Source organism: Trematomus bernacchii, unplaced genomic scaffold (genome assembly GCF_902827165.1).
Source record: "Trematomus bernacchii unplaced genomic scaffold, fTreBer1.1, whole genome shotgun sequence".
In the NCBI taxonomy this organism is placed as follows: Eukaryota; Metazoa; Chordata; class Actinopteri; order Perciformes; family Nototheniidae; genus Trematomus; species Trematomus bernacchii.
The window spans coordinates 3,733,099-3,747,897 of NW_022987851.1; the positions used below are offsets into that span (position 1 = coordinate 3,733,099).

Consider the following 14,799-nt stretch of genomic DNA (forward strand, 5'->3'; position numbering starts at 1 on the left):
CTGCTGGGAGTTCATTGGGATCACATAGTGGTCCTTAAAGGATGCAGGCTCTCGGGTGTCTTTCATCTGAACCTTTTGCACCACCCTCTGATGTGCTGCTGCCTGGCCAGGCTGCAGTGATGGGATGATTGTAGCAGGTTGTCTGGCATTGGAAGGCTTGACCGGATGCTCTTTAGCGGCCAACCTTGCTCCCTGTGGAGAAGAGAAACCATGGAGAGCAATATGTTGGTACAGGTTCTTCCTCCATTCCGGCTTGGAAATGTTGCCTTTTTGGTTTTTGGTGGGAAGGTTAGTTTGTTCAAATTGTGGAGATAGATCAGAGAAGAGTTGGTCGCTGGGGCCTTCAAGACCGCTAACGCTTGGGGGATGAGTTGGAATAGTGGACATCTTAGACCGAAATTCAGGACGGCGATACAGTCCCCCAGTATTAGTCTGAACTGGGGAGTCGGTACCCTTAGAAGCAGAAAGTCGTTCAGATTTTGTGGAATATTTTCCAGGGTGTGACAAGTTTTTGTTGCCATACTTCCACTTCTTGAAGAGTTCTAAGGCCTTTCGATCAAGGTGCACTACGTCTCTGACGTTTTTACACCTGCTGGTCAATGGGAGAAAGCTTTCATCTCTGATTGGTGGACATTCAGGAGACCCAAGTTCTGGTTGTGGTCGAGGATCCTCTGGTGTTGGTGGGGTAGGCTTCAGTGGATGAGGAGTCAAGTTTTGAGGTTCGGTAGGTGGTTTGTTCAAGGTTATCCTGGGTTCTGTAAGTATGGAAAGGTACATGCAACACAAAGAATGTAAAATTATAAGAGTGGTCATCTCAATACTGTAAAAAGCAATGGGCATCAGGCAAGAATGTTTTCAGAGTCCTTTCCTAAACATATGTTTTGCCGACCTTTTTCTGCAAGGTTTGCTTGTACAAGTGTCTCATGTTAGACTCAGCACAACTATACCTTTAACACCTCTGTTCTTGCATGAGGCCCAATGTCTTCACGCATCGAATTAATACGCTATGTTCTCTTGAAGACAGTAACCTTGCTTTGAGATGACAGCAACTGGAGACACCACAGGACTTCTTGAAGACACCACAGGACTCATCAAGGAAGGTCTTGGAAGCTTCAGGGTTTCAGTTGGTCCTTAAAACAATCTTAAATTAAGTTAAATTCAGGTACATTTAGGACAAAAAGGTTCCGAGATATAGGTCCTTAAACTGATTTTCTGTTTACTTCAAATGATCAAGAGGGTTGTTGAAATGTCTTTCTTATCCTAGTAGATCATTGCTATAGGCTACTTATGTATTGTTAAAACATGCCAAAATAACCATCTAAAATGCCATATTAGCATAAATTGCTAGTACCTTTGGAAATGAAGCTGGATGTTTTCTCTCTGAAGGGCACAGAAACATATTGGAGGGGAGCTGTGATGGTCTCTTGAGGCTTGAAGTCTTCTCGTTTCTCTCCCTGTTGTTTAGGTCCATTGTCATGACAGGTTAGTCTAGAAAAAAAAGTTTACATAGAGCTGTCTTTTCTAAATTGCATCAGAAATAGCAATCATAATTTATTGTAACACTTACAGGATTTTCTCCACAGTCTTTCTTGAATTGTATGTTGAACGAACTTCTTGCCTCTGAGGCTCAACATTCATTTGTCCTTCATCAGATGTTATCTGCTGGTTCTGCAGAGTAGTCTGGATGTCGTAGGAGGGCTTCAGAAGGTCAAAGCCATCTTTCTTGTCTTCTTTTTCCCTTTCTTTATTCTCATACGCCCTTTTGTGTCTCTCCACCTTGCCTTTCTCATTTTTCTTATCTTCCTTTTCTTTCCCCCGCTGTTTCACATCATCTGTCTTTATTTCCTCTTCCTCTTCCTCTTCCTCTTCCTCTTCCTCTTCATCGTCTGCCAACCAGAACACTCTTGTGCTCTCATCCTCCTCATCCTCCTCATCATTTGTTGTGCAGTACTGAAGACTATCAAAGATATCATCCAAATAGCCTGTCATGTTAATAGCCTTTCCATTCCTACTCCAGCTCCGGATCACAGAGTTGGGGATGTATCCATCTGGAGCTATGGGCCACCGCAGAGGCTCCATGTTCACATCAAAAGTTTGAGACATAATGTGATATCTGGCCCTCTTCACATGCTTAGCACTTAACTTAACTACTGGAAGAGACACAAAATTACCACAATGACATCAAAAATTACTACAAAAAGACAAAGATAGCTGTTTCCGGTCTTGGGTGCTGAGGCTAAGCTAAACGGCTGCTAGTTCCAGCTTTACATTTAACAGACCAACATGAGGGTGGTATATGTGCTCTCATTTAATTATTGTTAGTAAAAAGATTACGTTTATTTTTTTAAATGTACTATTGGGTTAATGAAAGGATTTCAAATTAGCCACATGCTACTTCTGCGCTACCTTCCTTTGAATAAGAAACACATATAAATGCCAGGAGCCTATCATATCAGCCAAAAACAATATGTGTAACTCACCAGGATGACCTTCTTTCTCCTTGTTGTTCTTAAACTACTTCTGAGCAAGTGCTTTCTGCAGTTCTTTATTACCTGCTGTCAGCTTAGCTTAACTGGAAAGCGCCCCCTTAACTTCTGCTGTGATCGATTAATTGTTCAAATGTAAACATTGCAATTGGAATTTTAACAACTCATCTACAAAATGGAACTGACAACAGGGTTACCATTCCAAAGATAGAAACAGGGCTTTCTAGAAAAATATTGTTAATTCCCAATGAGAGTTTTGAAATGAGGCAATTTAACTGTAGGATGAATCGGGGCTTCCCTGATTTATTGAACTCCTACACATGTGACATTAGGATAAGACATAAGATATTTAGGTATCATAAGTAAATCAGGATAAGGATACACACAGGGTAGGTTGTTCCTGTAGCTCTACCTTCTGTTAGTGTGTTCACAACCCTATCTGCCACATCACTTCCTGTAGCTCACACCACTCTCTCTTTTCTTTCTTAAAATACTTAAGCACTCCAATTGACTTGGAAAATAAAAATAGTATTTCCATGCACCTCCAGTATACTACACCCCAGAAAAAAAGAAAAGCCAGATGCATTTGACATAAGAACGGCATTACTTAAAGGTGGGATAGGTAATTCACTTCAGAAACACTTTTTGTTATATTCCATGGAATGCTCTTAACATCCCGATAGCAATGAATATATTAAATGCTTTGACAATAAATACATACAAATTTCATCTGTGGAAGCCGTAGCGCTGTAAAAAGCACGACCAATTATTTTAGCCGGCCCGGCTAAAATAACTGGATGGCCGACCTGCCTGTCAGCCTTCCATCTCGTGCACATTGCACAAACGTATCTCGTGCCCTCATTGGTCATGTGCGCTTTCGTGTGTGTTGGAGGAGGGGCTCTGTAAGGAAGTCTGAAGGAAGGGGCAGATTTTTTTCGGCTGCGTAGTTTCAAATTCTAGCGCACTCGAGCTGGTTTCTCCATTCTTACCAACCCTACCTTTAAGTGGATGATTCAAAGCCTTCTCCTGGCTACCCATTGCAGCAAGACATACTCAATTATATATTTACTGGTCTTAACCTGTTTAGCCCTGAGCCTGTTTTTCAGGTCTCAGGCTCGAAAATGACATTCCCAGAACAAATGACTATATCTTCACTTCTAAAAGGGGTAAATTAATCATCTTTTTTCTCAAAGCAATGATAAACCTGTGAGTTGGATGTAGAAAAGTCAGAATCAATATAGATTTTTTTATTTTAAAGTAAATTCAGATTGAACATAGTAAAAAAATGTAAATTATAGTGTCCGTCCAAAAAAGAAAACATTACTTATAGTGAAAACCACCCTTGAATGATGGGTTAGTAGACTAAAAGCTTTAGGAATCCAAACTATAACATATAATAAGTACCCTGTATCAAGATTGATGCAAAACAAGTGACATTTGACCTTTTTAGAGAGATTTAGAAAAAATCCCACTTCAGGGGTCATTTGGGTGGATTTGCCATATCTCTGGCCCCCCTCGGTAGATTTTGATGATTGACACCTCTTTTGAACCGTTAGAGCCAATAGCATCCTAAATCCATCTAAACATTACCATTGGTGAATGAGCGCAGCATGCCCAAAACCGGAAGCTGGGTTGTAGCTCTCTATATGAAATCTCAGTTTTTGACAAAAATGTTATGATGGATTATCAGTAATCATTTCAAAGTGAGACAGACACATTGAATTCATCTTCAGCAGCGTTTCTATGCGTTTTAATGCCATTGAACACAACTTTTGATCAGAAAACAGCAACGGTAAGACTATTTGCAGTTTTGGCTCCGTAAAGCTACGTTGTGTGTTGTCTGGTTTTGCCTTCGCTGCCCTGGGTTCTGGTCGCACAGTGATGATACTTATACCTCTAGAAGCTGTGGAATCTCAGCTTTCATTTGATATCTTGTTCTTGCAGATAAGTAATACAATATTTCTACCGTGAGTTCTGTGGTAAGTGCGTTAGCATTTTTTTGCTTAGTGCTAATTCAGAGGCTTGGTATTACCCTTGTGTTTCGTTTAGCTAAAAATGGTTCATATCGTCAGTTAGCTGAGTTTCTTCCCGTTAAGTGGGTATGACACATTAATAGGTTGTTAAATGTTAAGAAGCCCTGAGACACAGTTTCCCCCCAGGCGGGGGCTTCCGGGCTTAACAGGTTGGGTATACAGACACGTAAGCCTTATATACCTCACTACGTATTTAGTCATTAAAAGTGGAGTTCAAAATAGGCATAGAAGAGGTGATCATTTGTACACAATTGGATGATTTTGGTAGAAAAGGAGTCAAGAATAATCTTGTTGGAACAACTAAACTTGAAGTGTATTTGTTTTTAGGTTTGAACTATGGCTGTGGTGGAAATTCCACACTCAACCCAACCAATGCATCCAGTTGTCTTAAACTGAAACCCCCATCTTTTGGAAAACCCAATTCTTCCCACTTTTTTAATTGTTTTAGACTATCGTTGTCTCTGTCAAACATTGTTTGCATTATTGAAGAGAAGACTGGTGCTGGACTAAGATCATCCTCAGACGCAGCTTTACTGTTATAACCACCCACTATCTCTATAGTTATTTTGTCTCTTGTGAGATGAACAAAATATGGTCCAGTTTTAACCAGATCCACTACATAATAACTAGACACGTCTGTCTAAAAAGAGTCCTCGGTAAAAAAACCTTGATTCTTACACAGAAAAGCAATGTCATTTATAGAGATGAGACACAGGAAGGAAGGCAATCCACATTACAGTCCTAAATTGAGTGGGGGCAGACAGAAGGAGAAGCACAGCATGTTAATTAAAATTAACATCCATATGATAATTGCCTGACAATGGTCAGGGCGACTCCCTTCGGTCTGAGAACATTTCATAGCGAGGAAACCTACATATATATTGAATCACTATAAATTCCCATCATAATGGCTTTAGAAGCAACTCATGTCATAGACAGGACACATCATTTTCAATTCTGCAAGATGATTTTTACTCTAAAAGGCAAAACAAATGTACCCTGAATTGAGATGTTTTCATCAACAAGGCTGTGATGACAACCGTCTCACAAACGTACTGATCCTTTAAAACGGCTTCTTTTTCTGCACCAGGGTAGAAAGTCAGAACATCAGGAGACATCACTTTATTCCCAACAGGCACTCACAACAACACAGTCACTCAATTACTGGAACATGTCTTAAATGCAGTCAACACCTGAGATACCGAGCATAAAAATTGTGCATGCTGTTAATATGTTTGCTTGTAACATCTGAATGAAAGGTTGATAAATAAATAAAAATGCAACTGGAAGACTTTTTTCCCTAAAATATGATTATTTACAGCTACTCTGAATTTTGAAGAACATTTACCAAACTCAAACTTACAAAAGAAAAAATCGGAACAGAATTAAGCAGTTATCATTTGATTGTCAATAGTGCAGGTTTTGCTGTTATATAGTTACTGTTCCTTTTACATACAATACATTAATGACAGAAGACACTGCTGTACTGGATGTGCTACCAAAATAGGCGATTCCCTGATGAAGACGTGAAGCCAGCACTGATATGTTTTCCCTCACTGAAGAAGGGCAGTAGCGGTGTGAATGAACGGTGAATATGCTGCTGGGATCTGTACACACAAGCAGGGATTTTACTGTATGATATTACACTCTCACAGTCTCATTCAATTTTGTGAATTAAGCACATACTCAAACTAAAGTTGTGCAAACTTTCAGTTACATTGGAATAAAGATCTACCTGAAACCACCAAATCTATAGCCATACAAATGAAACCCACTGAGATTGTAATTTGCATTACACACCAGAAACCCAATTTTTGAGACAAATTTGTTTGTTGTTATTGTTTGTAAATTTTAGTGGGGTTTAAATACTGCCAAGTCAAAATGGTTTACAGTATCCTAAGTAAAAAGCAAGTGCTACAAGGTTTAGCATCTGAGATACTTACAGTATGTTGGAACTAATGCTGCTGTCAGATGGTACTCATGAGCTTGTGGTTATGACATGGGTGTACACAATATATTTGTTGTTTAAGATGTTAAGTCGAAACAACGTGTCAAGCCACCATGGCTAACATTTCAGTAAGCTAGCAAGCATGTAAGGTAATGCATTAAATGCAAATACATAATGACGTCAATAATTCATATAATCTCTTTACTTGAAGATACTAACCACAATCCCATTGGAAGGCAACATAATCATGCTAATGTTAGCATTACATGTTTAATTGTTATTGCATGATGACAGGCTAATAACACATGCTAAAACCTAAATTATAAACACCACATGGTAAGCATGGTCACGCTGATTTTAGCAAGACCTCATTTGAACATTTAATTCAATTAATTTTAATGGGTTTAAATGTATACTCTTGTATGATTACAGCTAATGTTTAATGTTAGTAAGCTAGGTTTAGTAAAGTCAACCAATTTGAGTTTTGAGTTAGCCAGTTCATATTTAGGGAACCACAAAATGTGAAATACATATTTTATTGAGGGGAAATGAGCCTGCAAGATATAGTCTAAATTCAAGTGTAAATGAGAAAAAAACAGGTAGCTAAAATTGCAGTGACATCAGTCTGATAATTTAGAATTGAATTAGCCTATAAGGCATGCTGATTTCGAGAGCCCTCAGTAATGTTGGCAAATTGAGACATTGAAATTAAGTTGGAGTTAAGAGACGACTTCTGCGACCAGGTTGTTTAAGAAGTAGCTCACTTAACCTATTTTTTATTTAAGAAAAAGGAAATAGTCGTCAGAAAATGGTTGATGACTTCAAAAATGGGAGGGAGGTAATGCGTTCCCGTGTGCACAACGCCTAGGTAGACACTAGAGAGGTACACTCTCAACACAGTCTTCTAACCTGGGTGCAAGCAAAGCACGCAAACAAATAATTGGTCAATACTGCTCAAAATGCGATGCAATAACAAAATCTTGTCATGTTGCCTCAAGATTCTGCATTCATACAGTTATCTGTTTATAAAAACAACAACAAAAAAACTAAATTTTCAGGCATTTTTGTTTGTAATAAATCATTTTTCTTTACACATAGGACAATATTATCTGTTAAAAGATGTGCTTATTTCACAAAATGTTCTGAGACTGGGATGACAAAGTCAGCTGGTGTTCAGTGAGAGCTCTCCCACGCAGTGCAGCCAACACCCGTACTGCCAGACTAATTCAATCTCACTCTACCTGCAAAAATAAAAATGAAATACTGTAATTATTGTAAGTGGACATTTGTTAAATCATTGTTTAATCCAGCCTCAGAGTCAGATCAGTCAGTTCGACAACCATTCATCGGCTGCGACTTTTCTTCATATTCAGGCAGGAAGCTTTTTCATGGCTCACTGCTGAGCCACCAGCTGTGTGAAGAGGCGGGAAAAAGAAAGCTTCCAGTATTTTAGTGGCACTGGTCTGAAACTTGTTCCTGCAGTCAGTGGAGGGGAAGGAGCACAGTCTGATCAGGTTGGACAGAGTTCAGATCAGATGTCATTCTTGCATCAGTGTCTCCCTCCAGTCCAAGGAGTGGTTTGGTCCGTGTGTGAGGGGGAGGATGGGAGGGTCCACTAACTGCCAAACCCCTGTGTCTCCCTGCTCCTCACAGGAACAGAAGCCCAGGTAGGGGATCTAAGACCAAGAAGAAGAAACAATAATACGTTTGAGAATTAGTTTTAGAGTGAATTTACCCTTTTTTTTATTGAACCCCTCCTTCATTATTAACTGAACACTGTAATGGCTCATTTGACATTTTGCAAATTTCTTGCACGAAAAAGACGTGTTTCATCATTTGAAAAAGAAGATAAAGGGTTGGTACATTTAAATGTTTATTTTAGAAGAATGTTTTTTGTGATCACATTTTTTCATATGGTGCACATATTTTCAAATACGGCCATTTTGTGGGGCCACTTCTAATCTATATGATCCATATATTTATACTTCTATACATTTAATTTCTTACTTAGGGAATACTTTACCTCTAGTAAAGTACCTCTAGAAAGCTAAAGTTGCCCTGTCTGCTCATTTACATTTGAAATACAAATATATAATCAGCTTCTAAATGGTGATGTCTTTTTCAAGAAAAATAAATTGTTAGTTTAACAGTTGTTTTCCATAGACATGCACAGTGTTTTTTTCATTCATTTATTCAGCCAAGTTGGTCATTTCTTTTCTTTTCCAGTAACTGAAGGAACCACATGGAGTATTGATTGATAGATAGGAAATGTCTAAAAGCAAAACATCTATTGAACAGACCTTTCGGACTACTTGGATGAAGTCCTTGGCGCTCTGTGGGCCGCGGCCCTGCAGCTGCCGTGTGCACGCCTCTAAGGAAGAAGCGTGGGCTACAATCAGCACGTTGTTTCCTACGGAGAGTGGAAGCCCAGGCAGGATGGAACATCAGCAGTGGACAAACCCATGAGCATGCAAAACAATAAAGTATGAGGTTCCTCTCTTAGCAGGAGCTCTGCTGTGTTTCTCACCAGTGTTTCTGCAGTCTGACAGGATATCTTTGGTCACTTGGTAGCTCCGGCTCATGTAGGTCTCGTAAGGTTCGGACACACTGAGCTTGCTGACTGGGATCAGAGGTCTGCATTGAGACAAAAAGAGATTTTTACAAAACCACTGGTACATAAAAAAGATATTATTAAAAAATATATATAAAACTTGATTAACTTTGAATGGAAGTGCACTGTGGTTTGGGGTTGTTGTTTTCAGTTAGAAAGATCCAATTTAACAGCACTCATCAAACATACAGGTCAAAGCTATCTATAACTTCTGTTAGTGAACTGGCAGGCAGAATGGATAGAAAACACAGCAACATCTGCTGCATGTTAAGCATGTAAACTGCACAAATAAACCGTACATTACCTTATGTACATCTTTTATTTTTATATTCGAACCCAGGCGGGTAAAACTCAGCCATTAAGACATGGGGTTCCGGCCTACCAGGTGATCTACTGCCAATCAATTATTATTTCTGACAGGCAAACATTTAGGCATGACTTTGTAAAACTATGTGGGACGTTTTGCAGATGACACATTCTTCTACATGTCTAATGAACACAGCATTTGAACCGCACAAGGTGTGCCTTGTTTGTATCACCTGTATGTTGTGTCCACACTGAAGTGGGCTGCAGCCAGGTCAGTGGGGGGGATCCACGCAGGCAGGGAGGTCCCCGAAACCCACTTGGTCCACTCAAAAAGCCCCGGTTCCACTCGCACCTTCAGCTTACCATCCTGCTGCAGACCTGCTCACACACACACACACACACACACACACACACACACACACACACACACACACACACACACACACACACACACACACACACACCACACACACACACACACACACACACACACACACACACACACACACACACACACACACACACACACACACACACACACACACACACAGCTCTTTAGAGCTCATCTTCAAATTAAAAAGGAAATCCAGGCAAACGTAACTTCTTCTCTCACCTTTCAGGATGTTCTGTGCAGTCTGAACACATCGCAGAGAAGGAGAACAGTACACAAAGTCGATCACTGTGTTACTCTCTAACAGAGCCTCACCTGAGAAGAAGCACATATGAGTCACATTAAACAAACAGATTTCTTCCCCTGCCAAGGTGTAGTGCATCATTTAAAAAACTCTTTTAGTGACGTACCCACAAGTCGAGCCTGTGTGGATCCGATCACAGTGATGGGAGCGTCCATGTCGTAATCTCTCTGCCCCCCCCACAGCGGCAAACTGGGAGGCATGTTCAGATTGGAGCGTACATATCTGCCTGCAGAACAACAGAGCACACATTCTCAACCGTAAAGCCATTTCCTTAAGGCAGTGAAAAGTAGGAATGCTTTTGACTTATTGTCTGCCAGCAGCTTTTCACCTTTACTGTCGGCGCAGAGGGAGTGCCAGTGTTTTCCGAACACCACGTCCATCCTCTCCCCATGCCGACAGACGAAGAGCGTCCGCTTGGGCTGCCTAGAATGACTGCTACTTATCCGCAGGACCTGCTGGGAATAAAATGCATCAGTGCATTGCTTTGTACAAATATTTAGGCGTTATGTTTGACAGGTGGCAGAGACTATGGCTGCAGCCACACGGAGACGATACGGGTCGTATCCGCTACAGTTCTCTATCTCATAGACGGTTCGGCCACACGAGGCCGACAGGGAAACGTAGAAACGATAACGATAACGGGTCCCAAGGTGGGTAGATCTGCAGACGCAACGCTCTGGGGGGCCAAACGGCTCCGTGATTACGCCCGATACAATCATTTCCTGATAACGAAAATACTGACGGGCTGTCAGGAGAGGGGGAGGAAAAGAGAGAGTCCGTATATTATTCTTATATTATTATATAGAGTCGTTATTCATTTGTTTTAAAGCTCAATAAATAACAAAGAAGACCTTTGACCGGCACTTTTATAACTTTGTCCGGAAGATTTCAACTTTAACGGACATGTTGACCGGTGAAAACAATTCTAACGGAAACTCTGCCGCACGGTCCCCTCGTCCCTTGGAAGAGGCGGAGAGGTGGGTGTTTTTCATCTGCTGGTGGACTACCGGGGAGATATACAGCAGGAGCACACGCTTGCCTCGGGAGAGAGAAAAAGAGCCAGAGCCCTGCCTCTCCCCACCTCTGCTGCTGCGGAGAATAAACAGAAGGGCAACCATGGCAACCATGCACGCTCGTGAAGTCTTCTTCGCTGCTTTTGGTGTATTTTGTGGCGGAAGTACAGCGTTACTTACAGGCCCGGCATATGTACTACAACGTCTCCAGCGGGTCGAGCGGTCTCGTGTGGAAGGACACGTTTCTGGTGCGTGTGGACGGAAGACTTTTTTGATATCGAATTCGGTTCGTTTTTTGTTACCGTCTCCGTGTGGCTAGGGTCTATAAATGTGGACATAGAGAGAGGTATGACATGCACTGTTACCACTCGGCTACCAAGCTTTTTGTCATAGGGGAACGATGAGGGTATTTTCTCTTGTCTGAAAGAGGCCCTTTCCTGTATTGTGTTCAATAGTTTTTTATGCATGTAAATGGTCTGCAAAGGCTAAAATCCCTGTGCTCCCCCCAGAGGGAGTTTCCATTGGACTCCTTTGTTTACTTCCATAACATAATGACATCACTATGCAACACTTGCGCTTCTATTGGCTAGTGCTCCAACGCATTGTACGTGATAGTCTAAGGGGCGGGACATCTCTAAGCTGTTGACCAATCACAACAGAGCCGGCCGGCTAACCAATCAGAGCAGACTGGGCTCTGGTTTCAGACAGAGGGTGAAAAGAGGTGCTGCAGCACAGGCAGTATGAGAAAAATAAAGAGCTTTTTGAACATTAAAGCATGGAGACATGTCACAGTAGACGCAAAACATACAAATATGAACCTGAAACAAATGGCATAATATGTCCTCACTAATGACATTAACGAAAAGCCAGGATCATCTTTTTTATATTCTTTTTTCATCTGTTCTGCCGTTAGGGGGAACATGAACAAAAACAGAACAATAACAGTTATAAAGACTAACGTACCTGCATTGGATGACAGATGAGACTGAGGGTGGGGGTGTCTCCAGGACTGCTGTTCTCCATCCGTCGGCTGTCCAGCAGCCCGTCAAACATCCCTCTGTCCTTACTGCTCCTGTCACTTGGCCCACAGCTGAAGAAGGAATGGGAGCTGTGGGGGGAGAGCAATTCAATAATTGGCAATACCTTCCTCCATTAAAATACATTGTTATACTTAAAAGGCAAGATGAACATTTTAAGAGGGACCACAAATGATTCCCATTCATTTTTAACTGGCTAACATTTGGATCTAAAAACACCTCAGTGCAAGACTAAGTTAGAATGGCTTATGATTGACTGGAAAATTGCACTTTTGATAAACAAATGACACATTCTTATAAATTAATAGTATTAGTATTTAATTGTTTCTTTACATCCCCAGATGAAATTCAGAGTATTTTTCTTTGATATTATTACATTTTTCTACCATATGTTTTTTTTACTTTTCATATGGTTTAGGCATTTAGGACCATCTCATGTGCCAGTGTGGCGTGCACTGCTCACCCATGGAACACCCAGGTCTCGGACTCATCCGCCAGGCTGACGTAGTTCTCAGGCAGCAGGCCGGACAGCCCTGAGCCCAGCGAGGTCCCGTACACCCAGCCCTCGCTGGTACTGCTCTGATCCACCGGAGACATGAAGACAAAATCTCCAGGAACCAGCTCCAGCTCATCCTCGTTCTGAGGCGAGTAGGGGTACATTACCCGCAGCGTCTGCAGAGGAACTCATTAACTAACGTAGTGACATTTACAACTCATAAATAGGCATCACTAACCTTGAAATATGTATGGTTTTGAATATCACCCACCTCATGGTTTGCAAAACGAATGTCCCGGGAAAACAAGACTGCCAGCCAATCACAGCCCAGCTTAACTTCAATGCCCTTGGCCAGTTTCTCCAGTGAAGGCAGGTGATTGGTGGGGAAGTTGTAGGCCAGTGTTACATGGAGCTGCTTCTTATGAGGCTCCACATGCACCTCTGGGAGAAAAAACGTCCGTAGTTCAAGAAGTTTCAGTAAGGTCAATCTTCCATAATCATCAGAGAGTCCAACCAACAACGCTCAACATTTCCCCATCAGATTCAAAAGACACACTGATCTTTACCAGAAACAGAAATATGACAGTGCGTTAGTGCCAACACCATGGATCTAATCTGATTTGGCTCTGAGCTGCCTGAAATACTCTTTGGCAGTCAGTATCATTTTCGCCTGTGTTTAAAGGAGAGTTACAGCGACAGATGAGCGAGAGTTCTAATAACCCGACACGACCGCCACCCTGACCAATCATTTACTGACATTGCTGGGGGAGACAGCCGGTCACCACACATTACACGGCCATGGTATAGTGATGAACTGATGCTGAACTCTATACCAGCGGTGAAAAGGAACCAAGTACGTTTACTCAGCTACTGTAATTAAGTGCATTTGATGGTGTACTCTACATGAGTGTTTCCTAGGGCTGTCAAAGTTAATGTGATAATAACGCGTTAATGCAACTTTCTTTCAAAACCACAATTCATTTTGTCACTAGTTTTTGTTCCTTGACCCTCAGCCCGCTCCGTAGTTTGGGAAATCAGGCAGCGATGGTGCAATAAAGTTGTGAATGGCGAGCAAAAGAAAAAGCCTGAAATGTTTATAAAAGTATATATTTGTATAACGCCATCATATTTGTCCATAAGTTTATTGAAAACATGGAAAATATCCCTTTAAGGTACATTTAATGTCCAATCTGCATAATGAATACTTGGTACGTGAAATACTTTTTGATGCTAAAACTATTCATCTTTTACTGAAGTTACATTGTTAAGTAACAAGGACTTTTACTTGTAACACTTCCTAAACAAGTGGTAATACCAGGGCATTGTGTTTGTATTCATTTGATTCTTTATGTAAACAGGCAGGCTCATTGAGAGCTGAGTATGAAACACAAGCACACACATAATGAAGATAATGCTGTGTTGCGCTTCACTGCTAATGCTTGTTGAAGTGGCTGATTTCTGGCTTTAACTTACATAAAGCCACATGAGGTCAGGTGAGACTGTCCAACACACTTTTCCCAAATAGAATGCATCGATATGTTGTTGAGTTCTTCTTAAACACGATGATGATTTATTCAGCAATAAACTCTGGTTGACTCTCCGGGAAACAAAAGAAATCCAACTTCGATCGATTGTCAAAAAGACTTAAAATAGTGTGCCAAATAATGCGATCTTTTATGTAAAGTAATGCGCCAAATAACGTGGTCAGAAAACTGTAGGCCCTCCGCCATCTTACTGGAGAACACTCAAATGATCTCGTCTATTTAAAGCCCCGCCCACCACAGGTGCCCACAATCAAAACATATTTATATAAATACTAGCTTTCATAAGTATATTTCAAACATTATATTTCAACTCAAAATATATCTAAGATATGCTCATCTTAAAAGGCTCCAATGCTTGTGCTTCCTACCTGCCTTCCTGGCGGCCTCTGTGGAGAAGTCAGCGGCAAACTGCTTGAGGACGTCGGCCACCGTCTCCTCCACGAACAGGCCGATGAAGTTGGAGGATGTGTAGAGCTCCAGAGGCAGAGGGCTGGGGAATCGACCCCGCCACTGCTGGACGGACGCCTGCAGGGCCTCGCACAGGGCTTCCACTTTGTGGTCTGCACACTGTGTGGAAGGAGGGTTCATGGGAAATTGGAAAATGTAAAAAAATGTTTCTTTGTTGTGCAG

General features: G+C 41.3%; 1 protein-coding gene across 2 annotated transcripts in view; it reads right to left on the minus strand.

Moving 5' to 3' along the window:
• Nucleotides 1-5,626: 5,626 nt before the first annotated feature.
• Nucleotides 5,627-14,799, minus strand: part of ubash3bb (ubiquitin associated and SH3 domain containing Bb) — a 49,710-nt gene continuing 40,537 nt past the window's right edge. Inside the window, exons 4-14 of one of the 2 annotated variants that reach the window (XM_034113302.1) lie at nucleotides 14,538-14,736; nucleotides 12,897-13,066; nucleotides 12,593-12,801; nucleotides 12,056-12,200; nucleotides 10,408-10,534; nucleotides 10,186-10,305; nucleotides 9,998-10,090; nucleotides 9,618-9,762; nucleotides 8,995-9,101; nucleotides 8,768-8,877; nucleotides 5,627-8,143 (exon numbers count right to left, since the gene is read on the minus strand). In XM_034113302.1, the coding sequence (XP_033969193.1) occupies nucleotides 8,006-8,143; nucleotides 8,768-8,877; nucleotides 8,995-9,101; nucleotides 9,618-9,762; nucleotides 9,998-10,090; nucleotides 10,186-10,305; nucleotides 10,408-10,534; nucleotides 12,056-12,200; nucleotides 12,593-12,801; nucleotides 12,897-13,066; nucleotides 14,538-14,736 (1,563 nt within the window). In that variant the 3' untranslated portion in view covers nucleotides 5,627-8,005. The remainder of the gene's footprint in view (nucleotides 8,144-8,767; nucleotides 8,878-8,994; nucleotides 9,102-9,617; nucleotides 9,763-9,997; nucleotides 10,091-10,185; nucleotides 10,306-10,407; nucleotides 10,535-12,055; nucleotides 12,201-12,592; nucleotides 12,802-12,896; nucleotides 13,067-14,537; nucleotides 14,737-14,799) is intronic. The other variant, XM_034113303.1, reaches the window with a different exon arrangement.